This window comes from Hemibagrus wyckioides, linkage group LG19 (genome assembly GCF_019097595.1).
Source record: "Hemibagrus wyckioides isolate EC202008001 linkage group LG19, SWU_Hwy_1.0, whole genome shotgun sequence".
NCBI lineage: Eukaryota > Metazoa > Chordata > Actinopteri > Siluriformes > Bagridae > Hemibagrus > Hemibagrus wyckioides.
Window position 1 is genome coordinate 14,226,809 of NC_080728.1, and position 27,128 is coordinate 14,253,936.

Genomic DNA, 27,128 nt, shown 5'->3' on the forward strand with positions numbered 1-27,128 from the left:
TCAGTGTATGGGTCACAGACTGGAGCTGGCACTTCTTGGGGTTTTGAAAGAGGTGAGCTTAGTGAGTCGTGTAAATGACACTTTGCATTTGATAGCCCAAAGAGCCACAGAGAACTTAAGACAGTTCGTGAAGAATTTGAATCTAGGTTCTACAAACCAAAGCCACATGCAACCATAAAGAACAATTCAGACAGATAAAGTATGTTTTTTTGTTTATTATAATTTTGTTCATTTGCAGTTCATACATTTCATGCTCAATGATGCTCAAGCTGTCCGTAGAGGGTTGCCTCTGCCAAATTCTTAGTGCTAAAGGAAACAAGATAATAGAAATATTCAGTCATGTAGTCTTAGCTGTGATGCAAAACTGGTGTTTCACAAATATACATTCAAGTCTTCAAAATTTCACAAGAAAGAAGTAGTTTATCAGATTTTTTTTCTACAAATATTTCCTCTGAACATTCTAGAGTCGTTCGCTCTGAAGGCCATGTGACAAGGTTAGTCTTCATAAATAGTTGTTACACCATTTGTAGAAAGCTATTATAGCATTGTAATGCAGACTGTATCGTAATTGCAAGCTGTGTTAAGATAAACAATAAGAAGAACTTACACCATATAAAATTAAACCCTTGCATACACCAATTGTTTCAGGGGTTGTGTAGGCAGCACACTGATAAATCTGACATTTCAGAGAGGAGCACAGGAAAGCCAAAAACAGTGAGAGACTAGTGTGGACTGGCAAGATGTGTAAGCTGACAGTCTTGGATCTTTCATTCATGTAAACACTCAAGTAAACAATATACATGCATACAAGGTCTATTAAAAACAAACCGTTCTATATCCTTATAGCTTTGTTAAGGAATCATATGGTTTCTCTCTCTCAGAGGCATGGCACTGACAAGCCCTCAAAAATGTCATTCTCCAGCTAATACTTTTAATGACGGTGAGTGAGAGCTGTTGGATTTTATCTCATTCATCTGTATTATCTGTCATGTTTTTGGCTCTAATAGGTGAGGCCCTGTGGCTATCTAAAGAAAATCACTCTCTGAAAAGGTGCAGGATATCAATATACCTCTAAACTTCAACATTTTCAAAGCCAGATATTAGCCTGAAGGTTTAATATTAATTATAAGCTTTGCAAAACACCATAAATCTCCTTAGATTTATTTGTCCAACTATTTTATGGTGAAGCTTTTATGGGGTAAAAAACAAATTACAGCATGAGAATGAAGAACACATACGAAACCAATTTTCTTAAGGCTTGCAGAGAGTTTTCTTGGGTACTAAGGGAATGTCTGGATTGAATCTGTATCTGATGACACTCAAACTCTGATGTTGGTGTCATATTATTAGTATTTTTTCTTTTATGTGAATCTCCTGCAGCTTATAGCAGACTCATTTACCTTGGTACTGTCTTCAGACTCATCACTGCTACTATTTCATTCATGTAAACACTCACGTAAACAATATACATGGAATTAGGTTTCACACATTAATGAAAGTGTTTCAAAACCAACCTTGCCCAAACGCTCTTCAAAATCAGGTGGCCATTCGTACATCAGGGTATCAATGTCTGGCATGGGTCTGAGGAAGACATTAAGGCATTACTTACTTTCTTGAGTTATAGATTGAAATTTGTTTGTGCGGAACAGCTGTGCCAGCTGAACCAGTTTGTTGTGGGACAGTGTTTGTTCAAGCTTGTGTATCCTGTATTGTGTGTACTGTAAGTGAATGTTTGTTATAATTTATAGTGTGTTACTGCAAGCTGTAAATCACTGTGTGCTAGTGTTTGTACCTGGTGTAAAGTACTGTGGCTGGAGGTTTGGAGCGATGGAGTTGACTGATGCTATCTATCCAGTCATCAATAGCTTTTGGGTTCTTCTGTGCACTCTTGATACTCTTCACCTTCACTTCCTATTAAAGATATTTTTATTGTGTGTGTGAAGAATGAGGACTTATCAACGTGCACAATACAATACAAACTAGCTTCTTTAAATAATGCTTCTGTATATATCAAACAGTTTGAAATTCATTTCTACACTGTATTTCAGATGAACTGTTTGTGAGTGTGTGTGTGTCCTCACAGTGACATTGTGCTGTTTACGGTTCTCAGAAAGCCACGGGGAGAGCACCGTTGGGTCTGATTGCTTAGCACATGGTTTGTCCATCACAGTGGTCTGTGTTGTGTATCTGAAAGGAAGAGACATTTATATTAATCCATTTTCATGTTAGATTATATGAAAAATGTTTGAACATGGATTTCAATTTGCTTCCATCACTGTTCCTACCGTTCTGGAGCAGTTCTTGGCTCCCCATCATCTTCATCTGACTCTGTCTCGTCAGAATCCTCCTCCTCATCATCATCATCCTCTTCATCACTTTCAGCTGGTTCACATGGTCTAGCAGGTGGTCCTGTCTTTTTTTGCTGTGAAATTTCACCATGAATTAAAAGAAGGTTCATTTTATCGATTCACACTCAATGCTTTAAATCTTAGAATCTTTGTACAAGGGTCAATACTAGCCTAAAATCATTTAATGTGATGAATGTGTGCAGTAAAAAATGACAGGTCAAGCATGAGAATGAAGAACACATACAAAACCAATTTTCTTAAGGCTTGCAGAGAGTTTTCTTGGGTACTAAAGGAATGTCTGGATTGAATCTGTATCTGATGACACTCAAACTCTGATGTTGGTATCATATTATTAGTATTTTTTTTTCATATGAATCTCCTGCAGCTTATAGCAGACTCATTTACCTTGATACTGTCTTCAGACTCATCACTGCTACTATTTCATTCATGTAAACACTCACGTAAACAATATACATGGAATTAGGTTTCACACATTAATGAAAGTGTTTCAAAACCAACCTTGCCCAAAAGCTCTTCAAAATCAGGTGGCCATTCTTGCATCAGGGTATCAATGTCTGGCATGGGTCTGAGGAAGACATTAAGGCATTACTTACTTTCTTGAGTTATAGATTGAAATTTGTTTGTGTGGAACAGCTGTGCCAGCTGAACCAGTTTGTTGTGGGACAGCGTTTGTTCAAGCTTGTGTATCCAGTATTGTGTGTACTGTAAGTGAATGTTTGTTATAATTTATAGTGTGTTACTGCAAGCTGTAAATCACTGTGTGCTAGTGTTTGTACCTGGTGTAAAGTACTGTGGCTGGAGGTTTGTAGCGATGGAGTTGACTGATGCTATCTATCCAGTCATCTTCATCTTCATCTGACTCTGTGTCATCAGAATCATCCTCCTCCTCCTCCTCATCCTCTTCATCAGTTTCAGCTGGTTCACATGGTCTAGCAGGTGGTCCTGTCTTTTTTTGCTGTGAAATTTCACCATGAATTAAAAGAAGGTTCATTTTATCCATTCACACTCAATGCTTTAAATCTTAGAATGTTTGTAGAAGGGTCGATACTAGCCTAAAATCATTTAATGTGGTTAATGTGTGCAGTAAAAAATGACAGGTCAAACATGAGAATGAAGAACACATACGAAACCAATTTTCTTAAGGTTTGCAGAGAGTTTTCTTGGGTGCTAAAGGAATGTCTGGATTGAATCTGTATCTGATGACACTCAAACTCTGATGCTGGTATCATATTATTGGTATTTTTTCTTTTATGTGAATCTCCTGCAGTTTATAGCAGACTCATTTACCTTGGTACTGTCTTCAGACTCATCACTGCTACTATTGGCCATGCTTTTCAGCTGCTGTTGGCTTGTGTTCCTTAAGACTGGAAACATAACACTATACTTTAGCAATGCTGGAAATGTTTCACATTGAAATCGTACAGCATTAAGAGCCTCAGCTGACCTGCTTGCCATGGAGTAGGTGCGTACAAACTGGCCACCTCTCCTGAGTCATTGATGTCCAGAGTCTTGTTGTTGGGCGGCTTAGCAATAAGCTCAGGCTGAAAACGTCACACAAAAATTAAATTAAACAGCATAGCCAGCTGACACATTCGCTACTAACAGTTAGACAACATTGACAGTTGGCTCGAGAGCTAACTTAGTTTTGTGCAACAAAAAAAAATGTGCGTTGAGAGGAGCACAGGAAAGCCAAAGAATTAAAACAAACCTGGAAGTTTCTGATTTCAGAATAAAGTGAGAACAGGACATGGAGAGACTGGATTCGGCTCTCGTATACTGGAATGTCCCAGATACCTATAGAAATTCATCTATTAAAATTATATTATAAAGCAGATCGTAAAAAAATAAAATAAAATAAAGACAGTTTAACTAACCGCAAATTGTGTCGATGTACTCTTCCAGGTCACAGTCAATATCTGCTGTGGGGAGGTTCAGCTGTGAGAGAGAGAGAGAGAGAGAGATTGATTCTACTGTACATTCATTTTGTGTGATGTTACTGAAAAATACACTTCATAAACATAAAATATCCTTGTTTAAAAACAGTGAGACACTAGTGTGGACTGGCAAGATTTGTAAGCTGACAGTCTTGGATCTTTCATTCACGTAAACAATATACATGGAATTAGGTTTCACACATTAATGAAAGTGTTTCAAAACCAACCTTGCCCAAAAGCTCTTCAAACTCAGGTGGCCATTCTTGCATCAGGGTATCAGTGTCTGGCATGGGTCTGAGGAAGACATTAAGGCATTACTTACTTTCTTGAGTTATAGATTGAAATTTCGTTTGTTGTGGGACAGTGTTTGTTCAAGCTTGTGTATCCAGTATTGTGTGTACTGTAAGTGAATGTTATAATTTATAGTGTGTTACTGCAAGCTGTAAATCACTGTGTGCTAGTGTTTGTACCTGGTGTAAAGTATTGTGGCTGGAGGTTTGGAGCGATGGAGTTGACTGACGCTATCTATCCAGTCATCAATAGCTTTTGGGTTCTTCTGTGCACTCTCGATACTCTTCACCTTCACTTCCTATTAAAGATATTTTTATTGTGTGTGTGAAGAATGAGGACTTATCAACGTGCACAATACAACACAAACTAGCTTCTTTAAATAATGCTTCTGTATATATCAAACAGTTTGAAATTCATTTCTACACTGTATTTCAGATGATCTGTTTGTGAGTGTGTGTGTGTCCTCACAGTGACATTGTGCTGTTTACGGTTCTCAGAAAGCCACGGGGAGAGCACCGTTGGGTCTGATTGCTTAGCACATGGTTTATCCATCACAGTGGTCTGTGGTGTGTATCTGAAAGGAAGAGACATTTATATTAATCCATTTTCATGTTAGATTATATGAAAAATGTTTGAACATGGATTTCAATTTGTTTCCATCACTGTTCCTACCGTTCTGGAGCTGGTCTTGGGGCCCCATAATCTTCATCTGATTCTGTGTCATCAGAATCATCCTCATCATCATCATCCTCTTCATCAGTTTCAGCTGGTTCACATGGTCTAGCAGGTGGTCCTGTCTTTTTTTGCTGTGAAATTTCACCATGATTTAAAAGAAGGTTCATTTTATCGATTCACACTCAATGCTTTAAATCTTAGAATCTTTGTACAAGGGTCAATACTAGCCTAAAATCGTTTAATGTGATGAATGTGTGCAGTAAAAAATGACAGGTCAAGCATGAGAATGAAGAACACATACGAAACCAATTTTCTTAAGGCTTGCAGAGAGTTTTCTTGGGTACTAAAGGAATGTCTGGATTGAATCTGTATCTGATGACACTCAAACTCTGATGTTGGTGTGATATTATTAGTATTTTTTCTTTTATGTGAATCTCCTGCAGCTTATAGCAGACTCATTTACCTTGGTACTGTCTTCAGACTCATCACTGCTACTATTTCATTCATGTAAACACTCACGTAAACAATATACATGGAATTAGGTTTCACACATTAATGAAAGTGTTTCAAAACCAACCTTGCCCAAAAGCTCTTCAAACTCAGGTGGCCATTCCTGCATCAGGGTATCAATGTCTGGCATGGGTCTGAGGAAGACATTAAGGCATTACTTACTTTCTTGAGATATAGATTGAAATTTGTTCGTGCGGAACAGCTGTGCCAGCTGAACCAGTTTGTTGTGGGACAGTGTTTGTTCAAGCTTGTGTATCCAGTATTGTGTGTACTGTAAGTGAATGTTTGTTATAATTTATAGTGTGTTACTGCAAGCTGTAAATCACTGTGTGCTAGTGTTTGTACCTGGTGTAAAGTACTGTGGCTGGAGGTTTGGAGCGATGGAGTTCACTGACGCTATCTATCCAGTCATCAATAGCTTTTGGGTTCTTCTGTGCACTCTCGATACTCTTCACCTTCACTTCCTATTAAAGATATTTTTATTGTGTATGTGAAGAATGAGGACTTATCAACGTGCACAATACAACACAAACTAGCTTCTTTAAATAATGCTTCTGTATATATCAAACAGTTTGAAATTCATTTCTACACTGTATTTCAGATGAACTGTTTGTGAGTGTGTGTGTGTCCTCACAGTGACATTGTGCTGTTTACGGTTCTCAGAAAGCCACGGGGAGAGCACCGTTGGGTCTGATTGCTTAGCACATGGTTTGTCCATCACAGTGGTCTGTGGTGTGTATCTGAAAGGAAGAGACATTTATATTAATCCATTTTCATGTTAGATTATATGAAAAATGTTTGAACATGGATTTCAATTTGTTTCCATCACTGTTCCTACCGTTCTGGAGCTGGTCTTGGCTCCCCATCATCTTCATCTGACTCTGTGTCATCAGAATCCTCCTCCTCCTCCTCATCATCCTCTTCATCATGTTTAGTTGGCGTACAAGGGTCGATACTAGCCTAAAATCGTTTTATGTGATGAATGTGTGCAGTAAAAAATGACAGGTCAAGCATGAGAATGAAGAACACATACGAAACCAATTTTCTTAAGGTTTGCAGAGAGTTTGCTTGCGTACTAAAGGAATGTCTGGATTGAATCTGTATCTGATGACACTCAAACTCTGATGTTGGTATCATATTATTGGTATTTTTTCTTTTATGTGAATCTCCTGCAGTTTATAGCAGACTCATTTACCTTGGTACTGTCTTCAGACTCATCACTGCTACTATTGGCCATGCTTTTCAGCTGCTGTTGGCTTGTGTTCCTTAAGACTGGAAACATAATACTATACTTTAGCAATGCTGGAAATGTTTCACATTGAAATCGTACAGCATTAAGAGCCTCAGCTGACCTGCTTGCCATGGAGTAGGTGCGTACAAACTGGCCACCTCTCCTGAGTCATTGATGTCCAGAGTCTTGTTGTTGGGTGGCTTAGCAATAAGCTCAGGCTGAAAACGTCACACACAAATTAAATTAAACAGCATAGCCAGCTAACACATTCGCTACTAACAGTTAGACAACATTGACAGCTGGCTCGAGAGCTAACTTAGTTTTGTGCAACAAAAAAAAATGTGCGTTGAGAGGAGCACAGGAAAGCCAAAGAATTAAAACAAACCTGGAAGTTTCTGATTTCAGAATAAAGTGAGAACAGGACATGGAGAGACTGGATTCGGCTCTCGTATACTGGAATGTCCAAGATACCTATAGAAATTCATCTATTAAAATTATATTATAAAGCAGATTGTAAAAAAATTAAATAAAATAAGGACAATTTAACTAACCGCAAATTGTGTCGATGTACTCTTCCAGGTCACAGTCAATATCTGCTGTGGGGAGGTTCAGCTGCGAGAGAGAGAGAAAGAGAGAGAGAGAGAGAGAGAGAGAGAGAGAGAGAGAGAGAGACTGATTCTACTGTACATTCATTTTGTGTGATGTTACTGAAAAATACACTTCATAAACATGAAATATCCTTGTTTAAAAACAGTGAGACACTAGTGTGGACTGGCAAGATTTGTAAGCTGACAGTCTTGGATCTTTCATTCATGTAAACAATATACATGGAATTAGGTTTCACACATTAATGAAAGTGTTTCAAAACCAACCTTGCCCAAAAGCTCTTCAAACTCAGGTGGCCATTCTTGCATCAGGGTATCAGTGTCTGGCATGGGTCTGAGGAAGACATTAAGGCATTACTTTCTTTCTTGAGTTATAGATTGAAATTTTGTTTGTTGTGGGACAGTGTTTGTTCAAGCTTATGTATCCTGTATTGTGTGTACTGTAAGTGAATGTTTGTTATAATTTATAGTGTGTTACTGCAAGCTGTAAATCACTGTGTGCTAGTGTTTGTACCTGGTGTAAAGTACTGTGGCTGGAGGTTTGGAGCGATGGAGTTCACTGACGCTATCTATCCAGTCATCAATAGCTTTTGGGTTCTTCTGTGCACTCTCGATACTCTTCACCTTCACTTCCTATTAAAGATATTTTTATTGTGTGTGTGAAGAATGAGGACTTATCAACGTGCACAATACAACACAAACTAGCTTCTTTAAATAATGCTTCTGTATATATCAAACAGTTTGAAATTCATTTCTACACTGTATTTCAGATGAACTGTTTGTGAGTGTGTGTGTGTCCTCACAGCGACATTGTGCTGTTTACGGTTCTCAGAAAGCCCCATGGAGAGCACCACTGGGTCTGATTGCTTAGCACATGGTTCATCCAACACTACCAAGCCCAGACCATCCACCTTCCCATCCGGCCGAGGAACCTTGACACATACAGTAGTTTTAACAGCAATCCTCGTACATTTCTTTTAATCCACATGAACAGTACATTGGCGTAAAACATATAATGTTTACATTTTATTATTATCATTAGTAGTAGTAGTAGTAATAGTAGTAGTATCCACTTACTTTAAGGAAAGCATCAATGTCGCCTACAGCTGGAATGAAGTCTGGAATAAAAGGCTTCAGCTTATGATCCAGTTCAATGTTCTGAGGTGTGTATCTGAAAGGAAGAAACATTTATATTAATCCATTTTCATGTTAAGATTATAAGAAAAATGTCTATGGTTTATGTCGAACTGTGTAGGAACATTCGCACAGCTTACCGTGTGATGAACTGGAAAATGTCTTTTATATCTGATGAGACATGGAGATGGTCATAATCTGATGGATCATATGCCCTGTAGGGAGACATACCCCCACACAATGATGACTGCAGATCCTATGCTCCAGTTTCATTTTACATCTATATCACAATCTGATTAATTTCTAAACCCACTGCATACAAGGTCTATTAAAAACAAACCGTTCTATATCCTTATAGCTTTGTTAAGGAATCATATGGTTTCTCTCTCTGAGGCATGGCACCGACAAGCCCTCAAAAACATCATTCTCCAGCTAGTACTTTAAATGACGGTGAGTGAGAGCTGTTGAAATTTTATCTCATTCATCTGTATTATCTGTCATTTTTTTGGCTCCAATAGGTGAGGCCCTGTGGCTTTCTAAAGAAAATCACTCTCTGAAAAGGTGCAGGATATCAATATACCTCTAAACTTCAACATTTTCAAAGCCAGATGTTAGCCTGAATGTTTAATACTAATCATAATCTGTACAAAACACCACAAATCACCTGCCTTTATGGTGAAGCTTTTATGGGGAAAAAAACAAATTACAGTTAAATCTGATGGCAGGCAAGGAGTTACTGACTTATGTTGTTTCCTTCACTGTTCCTACCCTTCTGGAGCTGGTCTTGGCTCCCCATCATCTTCATCTGACTCTGTGTCATCAGAATCCTCTTCATCATCATCCTCTTCATCATAATCCTCATCATCAGTTTCAGCTGGTTCACATGGTCTAGCAGGTGGTCCTGTCTTTTTTTGCTGTGAAATTTCACCATGAATTAAAAGAAGGTTCATTTTATCCATTCACACTCAATGCTTTAAATCTCAGAATCTTTGTACAAGGGTCAATACTAGCCTAAAATCGTTTAATGTGATGAATGTGTGCAGTAAAAAATGACAGGTCAAGCAGTATAATGAAGAACACATACGAAAGCAATTTTCTTAAGGCTTGCAGAAAGTTTGCCTGGGTACTAAAGGAATGTCTGGATCAAATCAGTATACGATGACACTCAAACTCTGATGTTGGTATCATATTATTGGCATTTTTTTTTCTTTTATGCGATCTCCTGCAGCTTATAGCAGACTCATTTACCTTGATACTGTCTTCAGACTCATCATTGCCACTACTGGCCATGTAATTCAGCTGCTGTAGGCTTGTGTTCCTTAAGACTGGAAACATAACAATATACTTTAGCAATGCTGGAAATGTTTAGCATTGAAATGTACAGCATTAAGAGCCTCAGCTGACCTGCTTGCCGTGGAGTACGTGTGTCCAAACTGGCCAGCTCTTCTGAGTTGCTGATGTCCAGAGTCTCGTCGTAGGGCTGGTTATCAAGAAGCTCAGGCTGAAAACGTCACACAGACATGTTTTTAAATGTCACACTGCAGTAAACATAAAAGACCAATACTTATTTACGTGTTAGAGCCAAACTAAAACTAACATTAACAAATGAATACACTATGTGAATTTCAGTAGATACAAGCTTCGTAATATCTAAAGTATCTGCTATTACTCATACAGTATGTACCATTTATCAGGTCTATACTGTCAACTGTAGAAAGGGAGATGAAACAAACAGTTTGAAAGAGGTGAGCTTTGTGAGTCGTGTAAATGACACTGCATTTGATAGCCCACAGAGCCACAGAGAACTTAAGACAGTTTGTGAAGAATTTGCAAAGCCACATGCAACCATAAAGAATAATTCAGACAGATAAAGTATGTTTTGTTTAATTTATTATTATTTTCTTCAGTTGCAGTTCATGCATTTCATGTAAAAAGTCTGGCGAGTAAAATAAAACATTTACTAGCCAGTGGCGACTCAAGCTTTTGTAAAGGTGATATTGGATATTTTGGACACAATTTTTTTCAGTATACAAAATATATCTAAGATTTCTCATGCTTTGTCATAATAAGCCATAAAATCTTCACATTCATATGTATATAATGTTTATACAACTTTCAGGTCCAAGAGATGCCCACTTTACAACCTTCTTATCTGGAACTCCTCACTGATCCAGAGAGTATGATACTTCCTCATTTACACCAATATTTTAAAAGTCAACATTTTCAACTGGTCTACCAAAATCAGTAAAGATAGCAATCTGACATACTGACTGACCACAATAGCTCTCTGAATGCAGTGAGATCATGTGACAATCACGTGACTAGGCGATGCTTAAGTACTCACTATAGCAGGCTAGTTAAGCAATAACACGAAATGGCATACATACATGAAATAAACCACTGATTCATTACTGACCATTTCACATGTAACGAGTGAAATAAGATGTGGCTCCTTTAAGATCAGCAAGCTGTTTTTGTTTTTGTTGTGAACAGTCTGCAGTCACTTGAGCCTCGAGTACCGCATGTGTGCCGGATGTCCAGTGTTTTTATTTTCATTTCTGTTTGCTTATTTAAGTTGTGTTCTTTAAATAAGTAACGCTGTGTCCAGTAGAATACAGCTCGAGATGTGAAGTGCCTTCTGATTACTGCTGCAACTTGAATTGGAGCGATCCCATACGTTAATGCTAACTCAGCGCGTTACATACACACAGAAAAGGACAACATCTCTCACAGCAGCGTTTGGATCAAGTATAAAAATAAGAAAGAACTTTAATTAAAAATCGTTTTTTACCTCATAGTCCTCAGACTGGATTTTCTTATAGGTGCTGAACTTCAAGTTCCACCTCTTAGCTTGCAGCTTCTTGAAAAAGGGCATTTCAGCTGTCGAGGTAAACTATAATCCTTTATAGAATCGTATATAGAAGTTATATTTATATATTTATAAATACTTTACGCATTCAAAAACGAGGTCACTTGATAAAACTTCGTGATCTTCGTGTGGTCAACGCAGGTGTGTTTGTCGCTCTGACGTTGCTAACGTTCTAAATTCTCGTTCTGATTCTGATGACGTGGGCGTCGCTAGGCATTTTGGGGGGCTTTAGCCCCCCCCCTAACATTTCTACTCAGCCCCCATAAGCCTCCATAAACTCTACACAAATTCCTGATCGCCTCAGTCCCCTTTAAATTTCATATGAAAACGGCGGCAGACTTCGGCTCTTCCCCGTCTTTCAGCGCGTTCTTCAATCCGCAGACCGCGGCAAGGATCAGAGGACGTGTGTGTGTGCGCGCGCGCACATGTGCAATACAATAGAATGCTGCAATAAGTTTACCGTCCTATCGTGTTAGTAAAACGTTTATTTTATTTTGTTTTATTTATTTTTTATTATTTACCCTCGTTGGGGTCTGAGCCCCCCCCCCATGAAAATCCTGCTGATGACACCTTAAATTCCGTGAAATGACAAAAAAAGTCTACTCACATTTATGGGCCTTTCATGCACATTAAAATTTCACAAAATAAACATTATGTATCAGGGCTAATTTGCCCTGGTTGAACAAGAGGAATTAGTCACTGAGTCCAGACTTATGTGAATACACTAGTACATACTGTCACTAGTTTATCTTGAGGACTCCAAGCTGACATGATCCTCTCTGCAGCCAGAAAACATACCCAAAGCAAATGTTAGATTGCTACAGTGTTTGAGCATGTTGCCTACACAGAGATAAACAGCCTTCTAGTTCTTCAAAAAGTGGTTCAAAGTTGTTCAACTTTGCTCCGATGAACTACACATTGAAGATGGCACCCTTTAATATAGTTTTGCAGGCCACTTTCATGATTGATGAATGAAAGAGACACATTTCAGCTGTAAGTCATCATAAGCATTTATTTTATGTCTGTTGACCTGAAACCGAAATACAGTTTCCTCCATTCAAGCAATTAATCATAATCATCACATTTACCACAACACCAGTATCCAGTGAAATACATAAAGGTGGTGAAAATTTGCAGCAATTGAATATATTTGAAATCTGCTAGTATCATCTAATAGGTGATAATAATCAATGTAAATACCAAAAATACTTCTTTTCTAATACCAAAGAAGAATGAAAAAAATGAAAAATGAATTTTAATATATGGATGAAAAGTTCAGTTGCTCAACATTTGGTAGCCAACTACCAGAACTTTGATCAGTGTTGTAGAAAGTATGCTAATTGTCTGTGTGAATGGAGATATCTGTGTATTTATGTCGAAAGTCCACAGGGGTGAAACAAATGCTGATGATACTAAGTGCTCAAATGCATCTGTTTCTAGCTATTACCCTGATATTCAGTTATAAAAGTGATCTGCAAAACTATATTTCAGAGTGGATCATTTACCATAGGAAGATAGCCTGAAGGAAGTTGTGCTTGAATCTACCACTGCTTACCTCTAATTCCAACTCCAATGAATTCACATATATTTGTAAATATATTTTGAGCACAAAGCTTACCTAACGTCACTAGTATGAGCATATTGTGAATAAGATTCTCAGGATCAGCTCAGTTTTTATGATTACAGCAGTATGTTTTTTATTTTTCAATATGTTTATATGTTCATTGTCATATTTTTCTTCCACCACACCTCATCATACAGACATCATACCTCATCATACCTTGGAAACAACCACCCTGCACATCTCCTACTGATCACACTTGCATGACTTGAATGAAACAAATCAACAACAATAAAACAAGATAAAATAAAACAAAATACAATACAATAATAATAATGCTCATGTAGGGTTCCCAGAGCTGAACAGAACTTTCTGCTTGCCCTTAGCAATGTAAGTTAGTCTTTCCAACCCAATACAGTTCGATATCTCCCTTATCCACATTCTCAAAGATGGCATCTTCATACTCTTCCAGCACAATGCAATCACTATACTCTACTGGCTTGGAGACATCAGGAGTCTAGAAGTTTACTCGGTTTCAGTGTTTGTATAAAGTCCATTGAATATATTCTAGGAACACAGAGTTTAACATCTATGGGGATTTTAGTGTTAAATGTATCTGCCAGACATTTTGAAAATTTAGAATTTCTGGACATTCCCAACAACAGTGATACACTGTACCTTTCTAATCCAAACATTTAGCACACACATCTGGAATATTAGCAGAGATGATGAAGTTTAACAGGAGTTATGTACTTTCTCATTAACCATTTACGTTGAAGTAATTAAAACCTCTTATTTATTGTCTGTGTTTTAGGCAACCATTTAACCTCTCTAATGTTGATTCAGTACCATATTTAACCGTTGTGTTGTAATATCTAGTTGTATTTCTGTTCCCTTCCAAGTCTTATTTCTTTTAATTTTGATAAAGGTGGAATACATGTTATATGTTCATATTTTGATGATCTGTAAGAGTTTAATTCAGGAGTCTCCAGTCTTTGACAAAATGAAGGTGGCCAGGAGCTACTCGTGTTATATTATTTGCACATCTTATTATTTGTGTGACGTTTAAAAAAAATCTCTGTGTCAAACAGTCATATTTCACAATAAATCATTTTAAATTCACATAATCAGCATATTAATTGTTGAGTCGAGTTAATTGATTCAACACAACGGGTTTGCTGACTAAACTTATCATCAAAACTTGCAGCAGTAGTTGAGTTTGTAGACTTCATCCACTTCTTGAAAGTACATTTTCTCTGCTCAGCTTTCTTTTTTCTTTCTTTGCTTATACTGCCTATTTAAATACATTTTAAAATATATTTAGATTTGGTTTTAAGTTAATTTTCTAATTTTATGATTTCATAGCCACTGAAAAAGCATCCCAGCAGCCAGAGGTGGACGAAGTACACAACTTCCTTACTTGAGGAAGTCAAACATTACTCCATTACAAGTAAAAGTTGTAAAGATAGATTTTTACTTAAGTGAAAGTACAGAAGTACTTGTTTTTAAAAGTACTTAAGTATCAAAAGTAAATGTCAACGCATTGTTTTATTATTGTTGCATTGTTGTATGCAATACTTACAGTACCTTTTGTAGCAACCTAGTGAATATACTGACCAGTTTGTAGTATCTGTGGAATTAAGGGCTTTTAGAATGTTACAAAACCTATAGAAATTAAACAACTGAATTGACAAAAAAGACAGGTATAATCATTTTCATTTTTAATTTAACACTCCTACCACCCCCAACAAAAAAGTACAGGTACATCTCAAAAAATTAGAATATCATGAAAAAGGTCAATATTTTTTATCACTTAGTTCAGAAAGTGAAACCCATATATTATATAGATTCATTACACATAGAGTGAAATATTTCAAACCTTTATTTCTTCAAATTGTGATGATTATGGCTTACAGATAAGGAAAACCAAAAATTCTGTGTCTCAGAAAATTAGAATATTACATAAGATCAATAAAAAAGGATATTTCAAAGAGAAATGTCAGACTTCTGAAAAGTATGTTCGTTTCTATGCACTCAATACTTGGGCCTCCTTTTGCATCAATGTGGCGTGGCATGGAGGCAATCAGCCTGTGGCACTGCTCAGGTGTAATGGAAGCCCAGGTTGCTTTGATAGCAGCCTTCAGGTCATCTGCATTGTTGGGTCTGGTGTCTCTCATCTTCCTCTTGACAATACCCCATAGATTCTCTATGGGGTTCAGGTCAGGCGAGTTTTCTGGCCAGTCAAGCACAGAAACACCATGGTCATTGAACCAGCTTATGGTACCTTTAGAAGTGTGGGCAGGTGCCAAGTCCTGCTGGAAAATGAACTCAGCATCTCCATAAAGCTTGTCAGCAGAAGGAAGCATGAAGTGCTCTAAGATTTCCTGGTAGATGGCTGCGTTGACTGTTGACTTCAGAAAACACAGTGGACCAACACCAGCAGATGACATGGCAGCCCAAATCACTGACTGTGGAAACTTCACACTGGACTTCAAGCAACATGGATTCTGTGCCTCTCCACTCTTACTCCAGACTCTGGGACCTTGATTTCCAAATGAAATGCAAAACTTACTTTCATCTGAAAAGAGGACTTTGGACCACTGAGCAACAGTCCAGTTCTTTTTCTCCACAGCCCAGGTAAGATGCTTCTGACGTTGTCTCTGGTTCAGGAGTGGCTTGACACAAGGAATGCGACATTTGTAGGCTATGTCTAGGATTCGTCTGAAGCTCCCCCGAATTCTTGAATGGATTTTGCCTGACAATCCTCTCAAGGCTGCGGTTATCCCTTTTGCTGGTGCACCTTCTCCTACCACACTTTTTCCTTCCACTCAATTTTCTATGAATACGCTTGGATACAGCACTCTGTGAACAACCAGCTTCTTTAGCAATTACCTTTTGTGGCTTACCCTCCTTGCGGAGGGTGTCATTGACTGTCTTCTCCACAACTGCTTGTGTAGCCTACTGACCCAGACTGAGAGACCATTTAAAAGCTCAGGAAACCTTTGCAGGTGTTTTGAGGTAATTAGCTGATTAGGGTGCGACAACATGACTTTCCAGTATTGAACTTTTTCACAGTATTCTAATTCTCTGAGACACAGAATTTTGGGTTTTCCTTATCTGTAAGCCATAATCATCACAATTTCAAGAAATAAAGGCTTGAAATATTTCACTCTATGTGTAATGAATCTATATAATATATGGGTTTCACTTTCTGAACTGAGCGACAAAAAATATTGACCTTTTTCGTTATATTCTAAATTTTGAGATGTACCTGTACACATCTATGTGTATCCACTCATGCACATTTCAATCAAATGGTCTGTAAATGAAGACTGGTCAGAAAAAAAAATCTAACCTGCTTTAAAACCCAGCTACACAACTGTAGCTGTACAACCACCCAACAGCAACACTGCTTTAACAAAGAGTTATATATATTTCCACAATTCATTTACACCGTTTTAATATGCATTTACACCATTGTCCAGGCTCCTCCCTCCTGTGGGCAATGCGTTGTGGGCAATATTACCCGTTAGATTGTGCATTGTTCTGCACTTTGAATTTCTACCGGAAGTAGTAGACCATCCAGGAATTTTTGGAATACTCTTTTCAGTATACTGCGATTTGGGGCATACTAGTTCTATTTTTGAATACTATTTAGGACACATAGTATGAGAATTTGGACACAGCATACGTTTTTGTGTGTTAACTAACATCATTACCAATGCGTTGGTGGTGTATAATATACAAAACATATATTCGTCCATTTTGTCAGCAACTGATCAATTGAGCAATTGAGTTAAAAAAAATATGGAAAACCACTGAACTTTACAACACGTGATGCTACAAGAGTGAAAAAAAATCATCCTATGATTAATGTAACTACTTTCTACTCAATGACCTTGCCAGAAATGTAGTGGAGTAAAAGTAGAGTATTTGTCTTTCAAATGTAGTGAAGTTAAAGTAAAAAGTATCCAGAAAAAATAATACTCAAGTAAAGTACAGATACTCAAAAAGTGTACTTCAGTACTCAAGTAAATGTACTTCTTTACTGTCCACCTCTGCCAGCAGCTGACAGAATATCACCAGCAGTGTGCACAGTATCACAGTGAATTTAACCCAGTATAAAGTGTTTTTGTAGGTTAGTGCAACCTAAGAAAGCTATTATAATCTATTAGCAGTTAAATGTGTAAAATAAATAAATCAATCAATTCCAAAACATTTAATGCAACTTCACTAACTGTTGTTGTTGTTGTCATTCTTTCGTCTGCTCCTTGTTTGGGGTTGCCACTGCAGATCATTTGGTCCACATGTTTCAATTTGGCACAGGTTTTACACCAGATGCCCTTCTACACCTGCACCACTGAGAGCATCCTGACGGGAAGTATCACTTCCTGGTTTGGAAACAGCACCAAACAGGACAGGCAAGCTCTCCAGAGGGTGGTGCGATCAGCCGAGCGTACCATCCGCACCAAGCTTCCTGACCTGGACACTATATACAACAAGCAGTCCTGGACCAAGGCCAGGAAGATAACGAAGGACCTTAGCCATCCCAACAGTGGACTCTTCTCTCTGTTGCGGTCAGGGAAACGTTCATTCCTTGAAGGCAAACACAGAGCGAATGAGGAGGAGCTTCTTCCTGCAGACCATTCGGGCCCTCAACCAGAAGACCTAGTACCTGGACTTTCTAGACTTACCCCATACATGAACATTACATTCTACCTCAGCTGATTGTTGCACACACAAATTGCACTACTTGTATACCCTGGACATCTTTGTGTGCATACTGCACCGACACTTTACATACCGTATTATTTATTGTCATTACATTTATATTTATATTTGACTTTATCTATCTACATACATGTATATACTATATATTATAGATGTTTATAATCTTATATATTATAGATGGTTGTAATATATATATATATATAATTTATTTATATATTTTTATAAATATTACATAAACATATTATCATATTATAGTTATAGCTATATTATTATACTATCATATTATTTTATTATTGTATTACATATAATATATTGTGTATAATATATTGTATTATATTATTATGTTTATACTATGTACACATTTTTATATATTGATATTTTATATACACACATATTTGTATATGTATATCCGATACACAATCGGCTTTACGTAACTATTGGTGTTTTTCATAATTTATCATGTCTTTAATTTCTACTAAGATAGTTTTTATTCTTCCTATTTTTCCATTTATATTTTTATTACCTATATCCCTATCCTTTCCTTGTCCACACACTTTACTTTATACTCTTCTTCAAATGTAGGACAGTCGTAATAAGCATTTCACTACTTTCACTACTCGTACTTTGTATGATTTTGTATGTGACGAATAAAATTTGAATTTGATGCAACCCCTTCCATTTTATCCAGGCTTGGGACTGGCCCTGAGAGTTAACTCTTCAGTAGCTTAATGCAACACTGCTAACTTAAAAAAAATAGAGACAAAAAATTAAAACTCTCAACAAACCTTAACTTCACGGTGAGAACTGAAGACATGAAGACATTTATTTAACCTCCTTTTGGAATAGTATTTCTGAGTTCACTATAATCTATGCAGTTACCCACAATGCAATGTGTTGTTGATTCTCTAGCCAAATTCCTAATGGATTAGTCACGTCATGCAGATCTGACCTCTTAGGAATGGTAAAATAAACAAATAGACAAATAAATGCGTTTCCATTTTTTAAAACACAACATGAAGTACTAATAAAATGTCCTACAATCAACTTATTCAGCTCAGATGATAGTTGACCTGCAGGTTACCTGCACTGAGCAGTGAGATGGCTGCTGAAATTTCTCCGGGAAGATCTTCAGGATGCATAAACATTTTTTTTTTTGGAATAATCTTAACCTGCTTGGTCCACCTGGTTGACTGGAACATCCATATAATATATACATTATGACAAATTGACATGTTAACTGCATAATATGTGTCTTCACACAGATGTGGTGTTTGTATAGAGGGAATTAAAATTTAGGACAGCTAATGACTTGCAATTGTGTGACATCTCAGGAAATAAAAAAAGATAAAAAGATGTGAATCGTGGTAACAAATGAAATCCACACACAAAATAAGCTATATGCAGAATTTTTGATCATGTTTAACTTGTTCAAAGAATACAGAACAGAAATAGAAAACAGATGTTATAATGAACAAAAAACAGTTTATTTCCATTCAAAATATGGCTGGGCATTCTGAAAACTGACATACTTGTCATCCTGATAAGTTACATACTGATCCAACAGCAATGAAGATTTCGGGACCTGAAGATAGTCATGTTATTAAGTAGTACTAAACAGTACCATTAAAATTATTTATGACTTCCATTCTTAAAAAAGCAAAACACTACAAAAAACATAAGCCTGATTGTAACCATAATTAGCCAAACTGTGCAAACACTGGGATTTTGTCAACATTATTAAAGTATGCATGCTAATTTTGAGCTTGATTTAATGTTTTAAACATTGTAAGTTTTTTGTCAGTCATCCTGGAATTTACATTCAAAGCAGTATATAATATACTATAGAGTGTATATCTATAACATGTTTTATATACATGAACAGTTTTGGTTCTTCAGAGGCAATCTGTAAATGCACTTAGGTATAGAAACTAAAAACAGCACAATAACACTAATCAACTTCAGTTTATCATGTAAATGATTTCTTTTGAAATGTAAGGTTTTGTGAACATATGACCTACTTTAAGGCAATAAGGAAGAATCTAAGATTCTTACAGCCTGGTTCACAGAGAAACTAGAGATCCCTGTTGTTGCTGCTGAGTAGTTTGGGGTAGGATGTTCCAATGGCACGTCCATGTCGATAAACCACAATCTCCAGCAAGTACTCATCCACTTTGACAATGGCATTGGTAACACGCTCGTTGCTCTTCAGGAATATAATAGTGAAAAGAGCCACCTCAAACTCAGGGCTGACGCCGATGAAGGAGCTACCCGATGGCTTCACCAGGCCTTTCCAGCTGAACTGCAGGTTAATGACGTGATCGTTTGCGTCCGGCTGCGAGAATTAAACACGAGGAACTCATTTAGATGAGAGAGTGAGTAAGACAGAACATAGTGATTGCTTTGATGATGATGCAACTAACTTCAGTAATTACCTGCTGCTGGACTTTTATGGTACAATAATAATAATAATCATAATCATCACCACAATACCTGATCATTTTACTGCTACAAACTGTTAAAATATACAAACCTGAAGCACTTCTGAATATGTAAATGAATTTACCAGGGATGACCCTGGCTCTATTTTACCCCCTAGTGGACTAACCGAGACTAGCCCTATTTGGAGTCTTTCAAATCAAATAGTCTGATTTCTAAATATGTGTGTTAGATTGTCACGTTTGTCACTACTGCATTAAACCACAATTAGGTTCATCACTGTAAAATTGTGCTATTAGTAGACTATGTTCATAAACAACATACCATGTCTTTATCTCTGGCCTTGTAGCCCTTATAGTCGATACAGTTCAGCTTCTCCTGCAGGTAAAACTGAACCCAGTTATGAAGACCCATGATCTCTTTCCCGTACTTGGTTTCACCAACAAACACGTGTTCAAATCCACACGAGTCTTCACTGTATTGAGGGCAAAGAGACTCTTAACATCCTTGACATATAAAACACAAATGTATTACATATTTATTGAGCATTAAGGTGTAAACTAGATCCTGGCATAAATGCCAAAGTAATAATATATGAACTGTTATTCTTAAGACTGCTGTTGACTTTCATTTTAGAAAAGAAAGCTCCAATGAAAAATCCAGTTACAACAAGTTGAACCTGATAGCAACAGTGAACATGAGTTCCTGAACATGAATGTATATGAGGCATCTCTGAATGACAAACAGGAAGGAGGGGAAAAACCCCCCAGATATTTGATGTTGTGGTAACTTTGACTTTGTTTGGATCAATTTCAAAATCTAATCTGCTGGTTACAACAAGTACATATAATTCTTTCAAATACCCAACCACTCAATCTTCAGATATTGCCCTAATGATAGCTGGACAACATGAAAATTAATATGTCCACGAATTAGAGGCAGAAAACTTTAAAATGTTAAGACACTCAGAAATCATCCAAAGAAAATGCTTAAGAATTTACACATTCAGTTTGAAATGGTTCTGTCAACAACTAAGAAAAAAGCAAAACTCTCTGTACATGCTTGTGCCTTTCATCTGTAGTATAATGCCATCTAGTGGAAGTTTCAGATTCATGGCAACTAAATAACATACTTGAAGTGGATTAGAAAGAAAGTCCAAAAGAAAGAAAGAAAATTTGAAAGAAAGTTCAAAAGAAAGTTCGAAAGAAAGAAAGAAAAGAAAAATGGAAAGTTTGAAAGAAAGTTTAAAAGAATTTTTTAAAGAAAGAAAGAAACAAAGAAAGAAAAAGCAAGAAAGAGAGAAAGAAAGAAAGAAAGAAAGAGAGAAAGAAAGAAAGAAAGAAAGAAAGAGAGAAAGAAAGAAAGAAAGAAAGAAAGAAAGAAAGAAAGAAAGAAAGAAAGAAAGAAAGAAAGAAAGAAAGAAAGAAAGAAAGAAAGAAAGAAAGAGAGAAAGAAAGAAAGAAAATCTGAATTCTTGTTTCACATGGAATACAACTTACAAATCCAAGCAGAACCTTTTTATTTAGGAAGAACCATTAACTATCCAAAAGAACCTTTTGAGGGTTCTTTTACTAATAATATTTGACAATATCACTGTGCTGTGAATTAACACTGAAGCGGACTTGTGGTGTTGATGTCCTCAAAGTCTGAGGTCTGTATTTTTCTATTTTGTACTCACCCTCCACTTCTGTCTCTGTGATAGAGTTTGAACCAGATGTCAAAGAGCTGTCTTTTAAACTGAGCTACATCAGGGGAGGCTTGTCCTTTACTGACTAAATACCCATGTGCACGCTGAAAGATAAACAGATGAAAATCAGTCACTGGGAAAAGGACACATTTTTGGACAAGTATACAAATGGCTCATATCAGTAGCACTTGCACATAATCTGTTGGAAGTGTACCTTCATGACTTGAGTCTGTAGGACGGCATTGAGGAAGATGTTATTCTCCTCCATTTCCTCACTAGTCACTTTCTCAGCCACACCTGTAGACATCTCGTAGTTGTCCAAGAGATTTATGAAGCCTAAAGAGAGAAAGTTAGACTGATATTTAAGAAAACCCTTTAGGAGATTTCTCACAATTTATAAATAAATGCACCCCAAACAATATGTCAAGGTATTTTTTATAACTCTCAGTAAGAAATGTGATTCAAACTTGAGGTAGAAACACATACACTGATTGTACGTATTGTTCAAGACGAGCTTTTATGAGGCTGAATCTCAAATAGTAAATTAACTAAGCAAATAAAATCGTTCATAGCTACTATAATGCCATTATGTCATCACCATCCATGTACTGAGCATATATAATAAACCGAAAGCTATGTTAAAAGCTCTTGATAAAATACATCTTCCTAACAAGCAAACAAAATGTGGTACAAATCATGTGTAAGGTGTTGATTTTCATGTTAGATGTAGTTATTAAAATCAAGGCAGTACTTACTAGCATATGTGGCAATGCTTTTAAGTTTATTCTCATTGACGTACGTAAACAGAGAAGCATTGGCTTTGTCTCTAGCATTGTTACTGCCCTGGGCCACGTATTCAGCTTTGCCCTGAGAAAATAAAGAATAACACAATTCACAGTGAACAATTAACTTTACATTCTGACTATCGTCTTTCTGTACCACTTATCCTGGGATAGCCGGGAGGGAGCCTGTCCCTGTAGACTTGGACACAAGGCTCGGGGACTGGGAGAGGAAACTGGGGTACTCTGAGAAACACCCCCTGAACTATGAAGAGAACATGCAAACTTTGAACCCCTAACCATGGAGGTGTGAGGCAAATGTGTGAACCACTAAGCCACCTTACTTTGCATTGAAATTCATAACTGGAATCCAATGCAAACCTACCGCATTGAAAGATATTTGTTTTAAAAATGGAGATCCTGTGATGTGTATTGCCCTACCTTAAAGAAGACAAAGGAATTTCGTTTCAAATCATGTGCTAAGTTTTACAGATGTTCATAACTACAAGTAACACAAATGGTCAATTAGTGTATATTAAGATATAAGATGTAATAATTAAAATAAAAATCAAAAATGTTTTTTTATAACTGGCTCTAATTCTGAAACAGATTCAGTTTTACAGATAGTCTTTAATCCTTACAAAGTGGTCAACAGTATATGTTAAGATCATAGTTGTAAAAAATATTATTTAAAAAGCTAGCACTTCCTTTTTGAATGTAATTTTAATGTTTTCTAATAATTTCTATGTGCAGTGTTTAATTGTAAAACAGCTTCATGTGCACTTTCCAATTCAAAACCTATGAAAAAGGTGCAAAGGTTTGCACTTAACTGTACATTTGGCACTATTCCACTGTTACTGATATTACATCAAGACAGTGCCAAACCAAACCCTCACCTGTAGATTGATGGTGTAGTCTTTTCCCGGCTTCACGCGGTTCACATCCAGCTTCCACAACTCATTCAGGATTGCTGAAAGCTCCTGATCTACAGCAGGACTGGAATCAACCAAACATGACATTTAACACACAACTCTAACTATGCATTTACTCAATCCAGAATATTTACACAAGTGATGTCATTTATCACAGTCACAGTTCTACTCCTTTGTAGTAGTGATTTCTTGCTGTCTCCCTTGCTGGCTTATTAAAGTTTTTTACTATGTTTTTTTTTTTGTATTAAAGCAGGAAAAAAGACAAATGAATAGGCAACAGAAGAGTCAATGAATAGCACCGCTCCTGTATCAGGTTTCATATTTTAGTAAACATGACCGCAAAATGTTGTTTTTCTTGTTCGGCAAAAGTTCTCATACTTGCAAAACATGATAGAGTGTGTTGTTATGGGAAAATGACCAACGATTGGGATGTCATAGAAAGATATTACCACCCCAAAACATATCCATTTTCCAACAGCAGCAGATCCTGTTGTTTACTCCTGTCAACATTCAAGTGTTTAATCCTTTCATACCACAGTGAATTGGCTAACTTACATCATTTTTAGTTTACTAAAGAATCACGTCATAGTTTTTATTTCCATTCATAGCTACATTTATTGTTGTGGAATGTCCACAAAACAGTTCCTATAGCAACAGCCGTTTCCTCGCCAGCTTCTCCTTTTTGCCTCTCACAGTTATAAATACAAAAAAAAATGCAGCTTGTCATGTTAGTAAAAAGCACAAAGACCTCCATATTGATGACTTTCCTGTTGAAAAAAACTTTTTAGCAACACTTATATGAACAAAAACCTCATAGGATAATAAACCATATGAATACTTACATACATTATTAAAACTCTGTTTACGTGGAAGATCTACTATACAACGTCCTGTGTACGTTGTTAGTATAGAAACATATTAGAACATTAGCACAAACCTGTGACTTGCCTTACAGTCAGCACTAACATCAGAGCGACTGTCATAGACAACTAATCAACACCTTCTGACTGGAGAATTCAGTAGTGCTATGGAATAACAAATTCTGACTTATAATCCAGAGGGAAATGATACTGTTACTCAGACAACCTTTAAAAAAGATTAAAAAACATAATATATATATGAATTATATTTAACTTAATATTGTGTCTGTTTGCTATTGTGTGGTGTAAAGAGACTCCACCTTAACCACAGTTTAAGTGTTTCCCAACACGTCTTGAGCGCCTGTAGATTACGCCATCATATTACAGCTGGGTATTAAAACAAACACTACCTTTAAAACATAACAGGGATTTTATGCCTACAATTAACTTTAGATTCTAGCAAGACGTAGCAGTAGGCTGTTTTCAAATCTAAAAATGTGATGTACCGTTTAAGTACTGTGTAGTTCAATATCATAGTGACCAAGTATCTTGATAATACTTAGCACTATTTGTTGGCATGAGGAGCCTGGAGCCTATTCCAGGGAATTTGGGTCATAATGTGGGAATCTCTGTGTCTCTCTCTCTCACACACACACACACACACACACACAATTTAGAAATGCCAATCAGCCTACAAAGCATGTCTTTGGACTGGGGGAGGAGACCAGAATACCTGAAGGAAACCCCTGAAGGAATTTGATTTAAATCAGGTGTTAACCTGACAAGTATGGTTTGGTCATATCATATACCATTATTCTGTCTCGGCTGCCCAAAGTAAATCTGACCTGTGGTCATTATTAACAATGCTTTATAGACAACAATGCCACCTGTGACACTTACAAAACTCTAGTATGTACTTTTGCACCTAGCCCCAGGTGTCGTATACCTAGTTTTTGTTGCGACACTTCGCAGTTATTTCAGGCAACTGTTGAACTGAATTTCCCCTAGAGGCACTTTAAGTCGTTCTGGCTGTCGACTTCTGGATATAATCTAACTAGTGTCTGTCTAAATGAATGCAGATATACAACAAAATACAATTATGTGTCATATTTCAGTGATTAAACGTGGTTTCTCGACTTTTCTACCCACTCGCTCCTTCTCACGCAACTTCCCACAGCTTCACATGACAGGAAAATTAACAGGGTCTCTGTTACAAGCATCTCTACCCCCCCTGCAGAAAACATGTATCTCGCCAAAACATGTAACCGGATGTTCAGACAAACCTCTTTAAATAGTTTTAATAAAATCATCTCGTTTAGTATTTTGTATTAAATAACAGATCTTTTGGTAAACACCTGTCTGGCATTTTCCTTCGTTTTTTTCTATTCTTTTAATTTGTCATACTAAAATAATAATTTAAAAAAAACCCCGTCGAATTAAATACGCATAGATGGATGCATTTCATATAAGAAATGCAGCCGTTTAATTACTTATTTTATAAAAAACAAAGCTTGCATTTGCAACAAGCGACAGCCATCACATCTGGTATGGATTTATTTTAATAGGTAACGAATAACTGAACAATTATCGTTTCAAAAAACAAACGCACACATGCAAAGCTGTATTATAAACACTGTTCAACTGTATTCTGAATGTAAACTTATTACTGCAAAGTATTAATAAATTAACATCTTACCGTTTAGCCATTATTGCAGACAGATGCGTACCTTAACCCCCTAGCACTGCTTTTATTTAGTTTATGCAGGAAGTTAGTGGACCTGTCCATCAATTTTTCTAACTATAAATTCTGACCAATAGGAGTTAGGAAAGTAAGACTTGCCCACTCGAGACATCCGTTGTTAACACGTGATTGGCTGAAAGATTCCGGTATAAAAGAAGTAGGGCGTGGCTTTGACACAGAAACCCGGAAAAACAATGAGAATTCAGTTCGTGTCAGTGGCTTAAAAGTTCAACGCATTAAAAAAGCGAGCTAGTTAGATCATTATAGTTGTATTTAGCGCACAATAAACACAGTTAGACACTGAATTAACATTGCTTCCTGAATGTTGACTCGCTACACAATGCTGTTCATACAAGGACGGTGAAAATCGCATCACGCACGTGTGCATTATGAAGAGACATAAAAAAGAGCGCGTCCAGCACTCTGGTCGCGCAGTTTCTTGCGCTACTTTTTCTCATTTGAGAATATATACACTTACGGCACTTTTGCCACTAGTGTCGCTTCCATCATCAGGGTGTTTTTGTGAGCTTTATTTCCTCTCATTGAAAACTTTCAGGAGTTTCCTCTTCCTCGACACGCACAATCTACAGCACGGAAATCTGGTTACCATTAACTGGCAGTTCTAGCCTGGGTCAAAGACCCAAAATGCTGCACTGACCTCTTAGAAAAGAACATGATCTTCAGAGTTTATCTGGGTTTTTATCATCAACTTGTCATCTATATAGATGTCTCACAAAGGGAAAACCAAAAGAACCCTTAATTACTACTAACTGCAGGCCCACA

The 27,128-nt window shown here is 36.9% G+C and overlaps 3 protein-coding genes across 3 annotated transcripts; all 3 read right to left on the bottom strand.

Annotated features, from left to right (window-relative positions):
• Positions 1 to 300: 300 nt before the first annotated feature.
• LOC131370483 (nucleolar protein dao-5-like) lies at positions 301 to 7,016 on the bottom strand. Its single transcript, XM_058417825.1, has 18 exons — positions 6,975 to 7,016; positions 6,618 to 6,739; positions 6,414 to 6,519; positions 6,125 to 6,243; positions 5,847 to 5,913; positions 5,267 to 5,400; positions 5,063 to 5,168; positions 4,774 to 4,892; positions 4,531 to 4,597; positions 4,244 to 4,304; positions 4,078 to 4,163; positions 3,814 to 3,910; positions 3,657 to 3,733; positions 2,286 to 2,422; positions 2,082 to 2,187; positions 1,793 to 1,911; positions 1,515 to 1,581; positions 301 to 306 (listed from the first exon to the last, which is right to left on the bottom strand). Exons 1-18 carry the CDS (start codon positions 7,014 to 7,016, stop codon positions 301 to 303), a joined length of 1,638 nt encoding a protein of 545 aa, XP_058273808.1.
• Positions 7,017 to 7,072: 56 nt separating this feature from the next.
• Positions 7,073 to 11,371, bottom strand: LOC131370484 (intraflagellar transport protein 46 homolog). Its single transcript, XM_058417826.1, has 12 exons — positions 11,166 to 11,371; positions 10,154 to 10,250; positions 9,998 to 10,074; positions 9,518 to 9,663; positions 8,890 to 8,964; positions 8,693 to 8,786; positions 8,419 to 8,547; positions 8,130 to 8,248; positions 7,883 to 7,949; positions 7,562 to 7,622; positions 7,396 to 7,481; positions 7,073 to 7,228 (listed from the first exon to the last, which is right to left on the bottom strand). Exons 1-12 carry the CDS (start codon positions 11,166 to 11,168, stop codon positions 7,073 to 7,075), a joined length of 1,110 nt encoding a protein of 369 aa, XP_058273809.1. The 5' UTR covers positions 11,169 to 11,371.
• Positions 11,372 to 19,372: 8,001 nt separating this feature from the next.
• Positions 19,373 to 26,410, bottom strand: LOC131369872 (uridylate-specific endoribonuclease C-like). The gene is made up of 7 exons (XM_058416764.1): positions 26,301 to 26,410; positions 23,709 to 23,808; positions 22,789 to 22,900; positions 22,248 to 22,369; positions 22,025 to 22,137; positions 20,671 to 20,821; positions 19,373 to 20,242 (listed from the first exon to the last, which is right to left on the bottom strand). The coding sequence occupies exons 1-7, from the start codon at positions 26,309 to 26,311 to the stop codon at positions 19,982 to 19,984; spliced, it is 870 nt and encodes a 289-aa protein (XP_058272747.1). The 5' UTR covers positions 26,312 to 26,410; the 3' UTR covers positions 19,373 to 19,981.
• Positions 26,411 to 27,128: the final 718 nt, after the last annotated feature.

Bases quoted from the DNA above. Each gene is read 5' to 3' on its own strand.
- LOC131369872 (XM_058416764.1), bottom strand. The intron at 22,901-23,708 runs GTGAGGGTTTGG...TTATTTTCTCAG, and splicing joins ACTACACCATCAATCTACAG to GGCAAAGCTGAATACGTGGC. The intron at 22,138-22,247 runs GTACACTTCCAA...TTTATCTTTCAG, and splicing joins TACAGACTCAAGTCATGAAG to CGTGCACATGGGTATTTAGT.
- LOC131370483 (XM_058417825.1), bottom strand. From the start codon at position 7,016: ATGGCCAATAGTAGCAGTGATGAGTCTGAAGACAGTACCAAG. The intron at 5,169-5,266 runs GTAGGAACAGTG...TCTTCCTTTCAG, and splicing joins CCAAGACCAGCTCCAGAACG to ATACACACCACAGACCACTG. The intron at 1,582-1,792 runs GTACAAACACTA...TGTCTTCCTCAG, and splicing joins GCCACAGTACTTTACACCAG to ACCCATGCCAGACATTGATA.
- LOC131370484 (XM_058417826.1), bottom strand. The intron at 8,965-9,517 runs GTAGGAACAGTG...GTCTCCCTACAG, and splicing joins CCAAGACCAGCTCCAGAAGG to GGCATATGATCCATCAGATT. The intron at 8,787-8,889 runs GTAAGCTGTGCG...TCTTCCTTTCAG, and splicing joins ATTTTCCAGTTCATCACACG to ATACACACCTCAGAACATTG.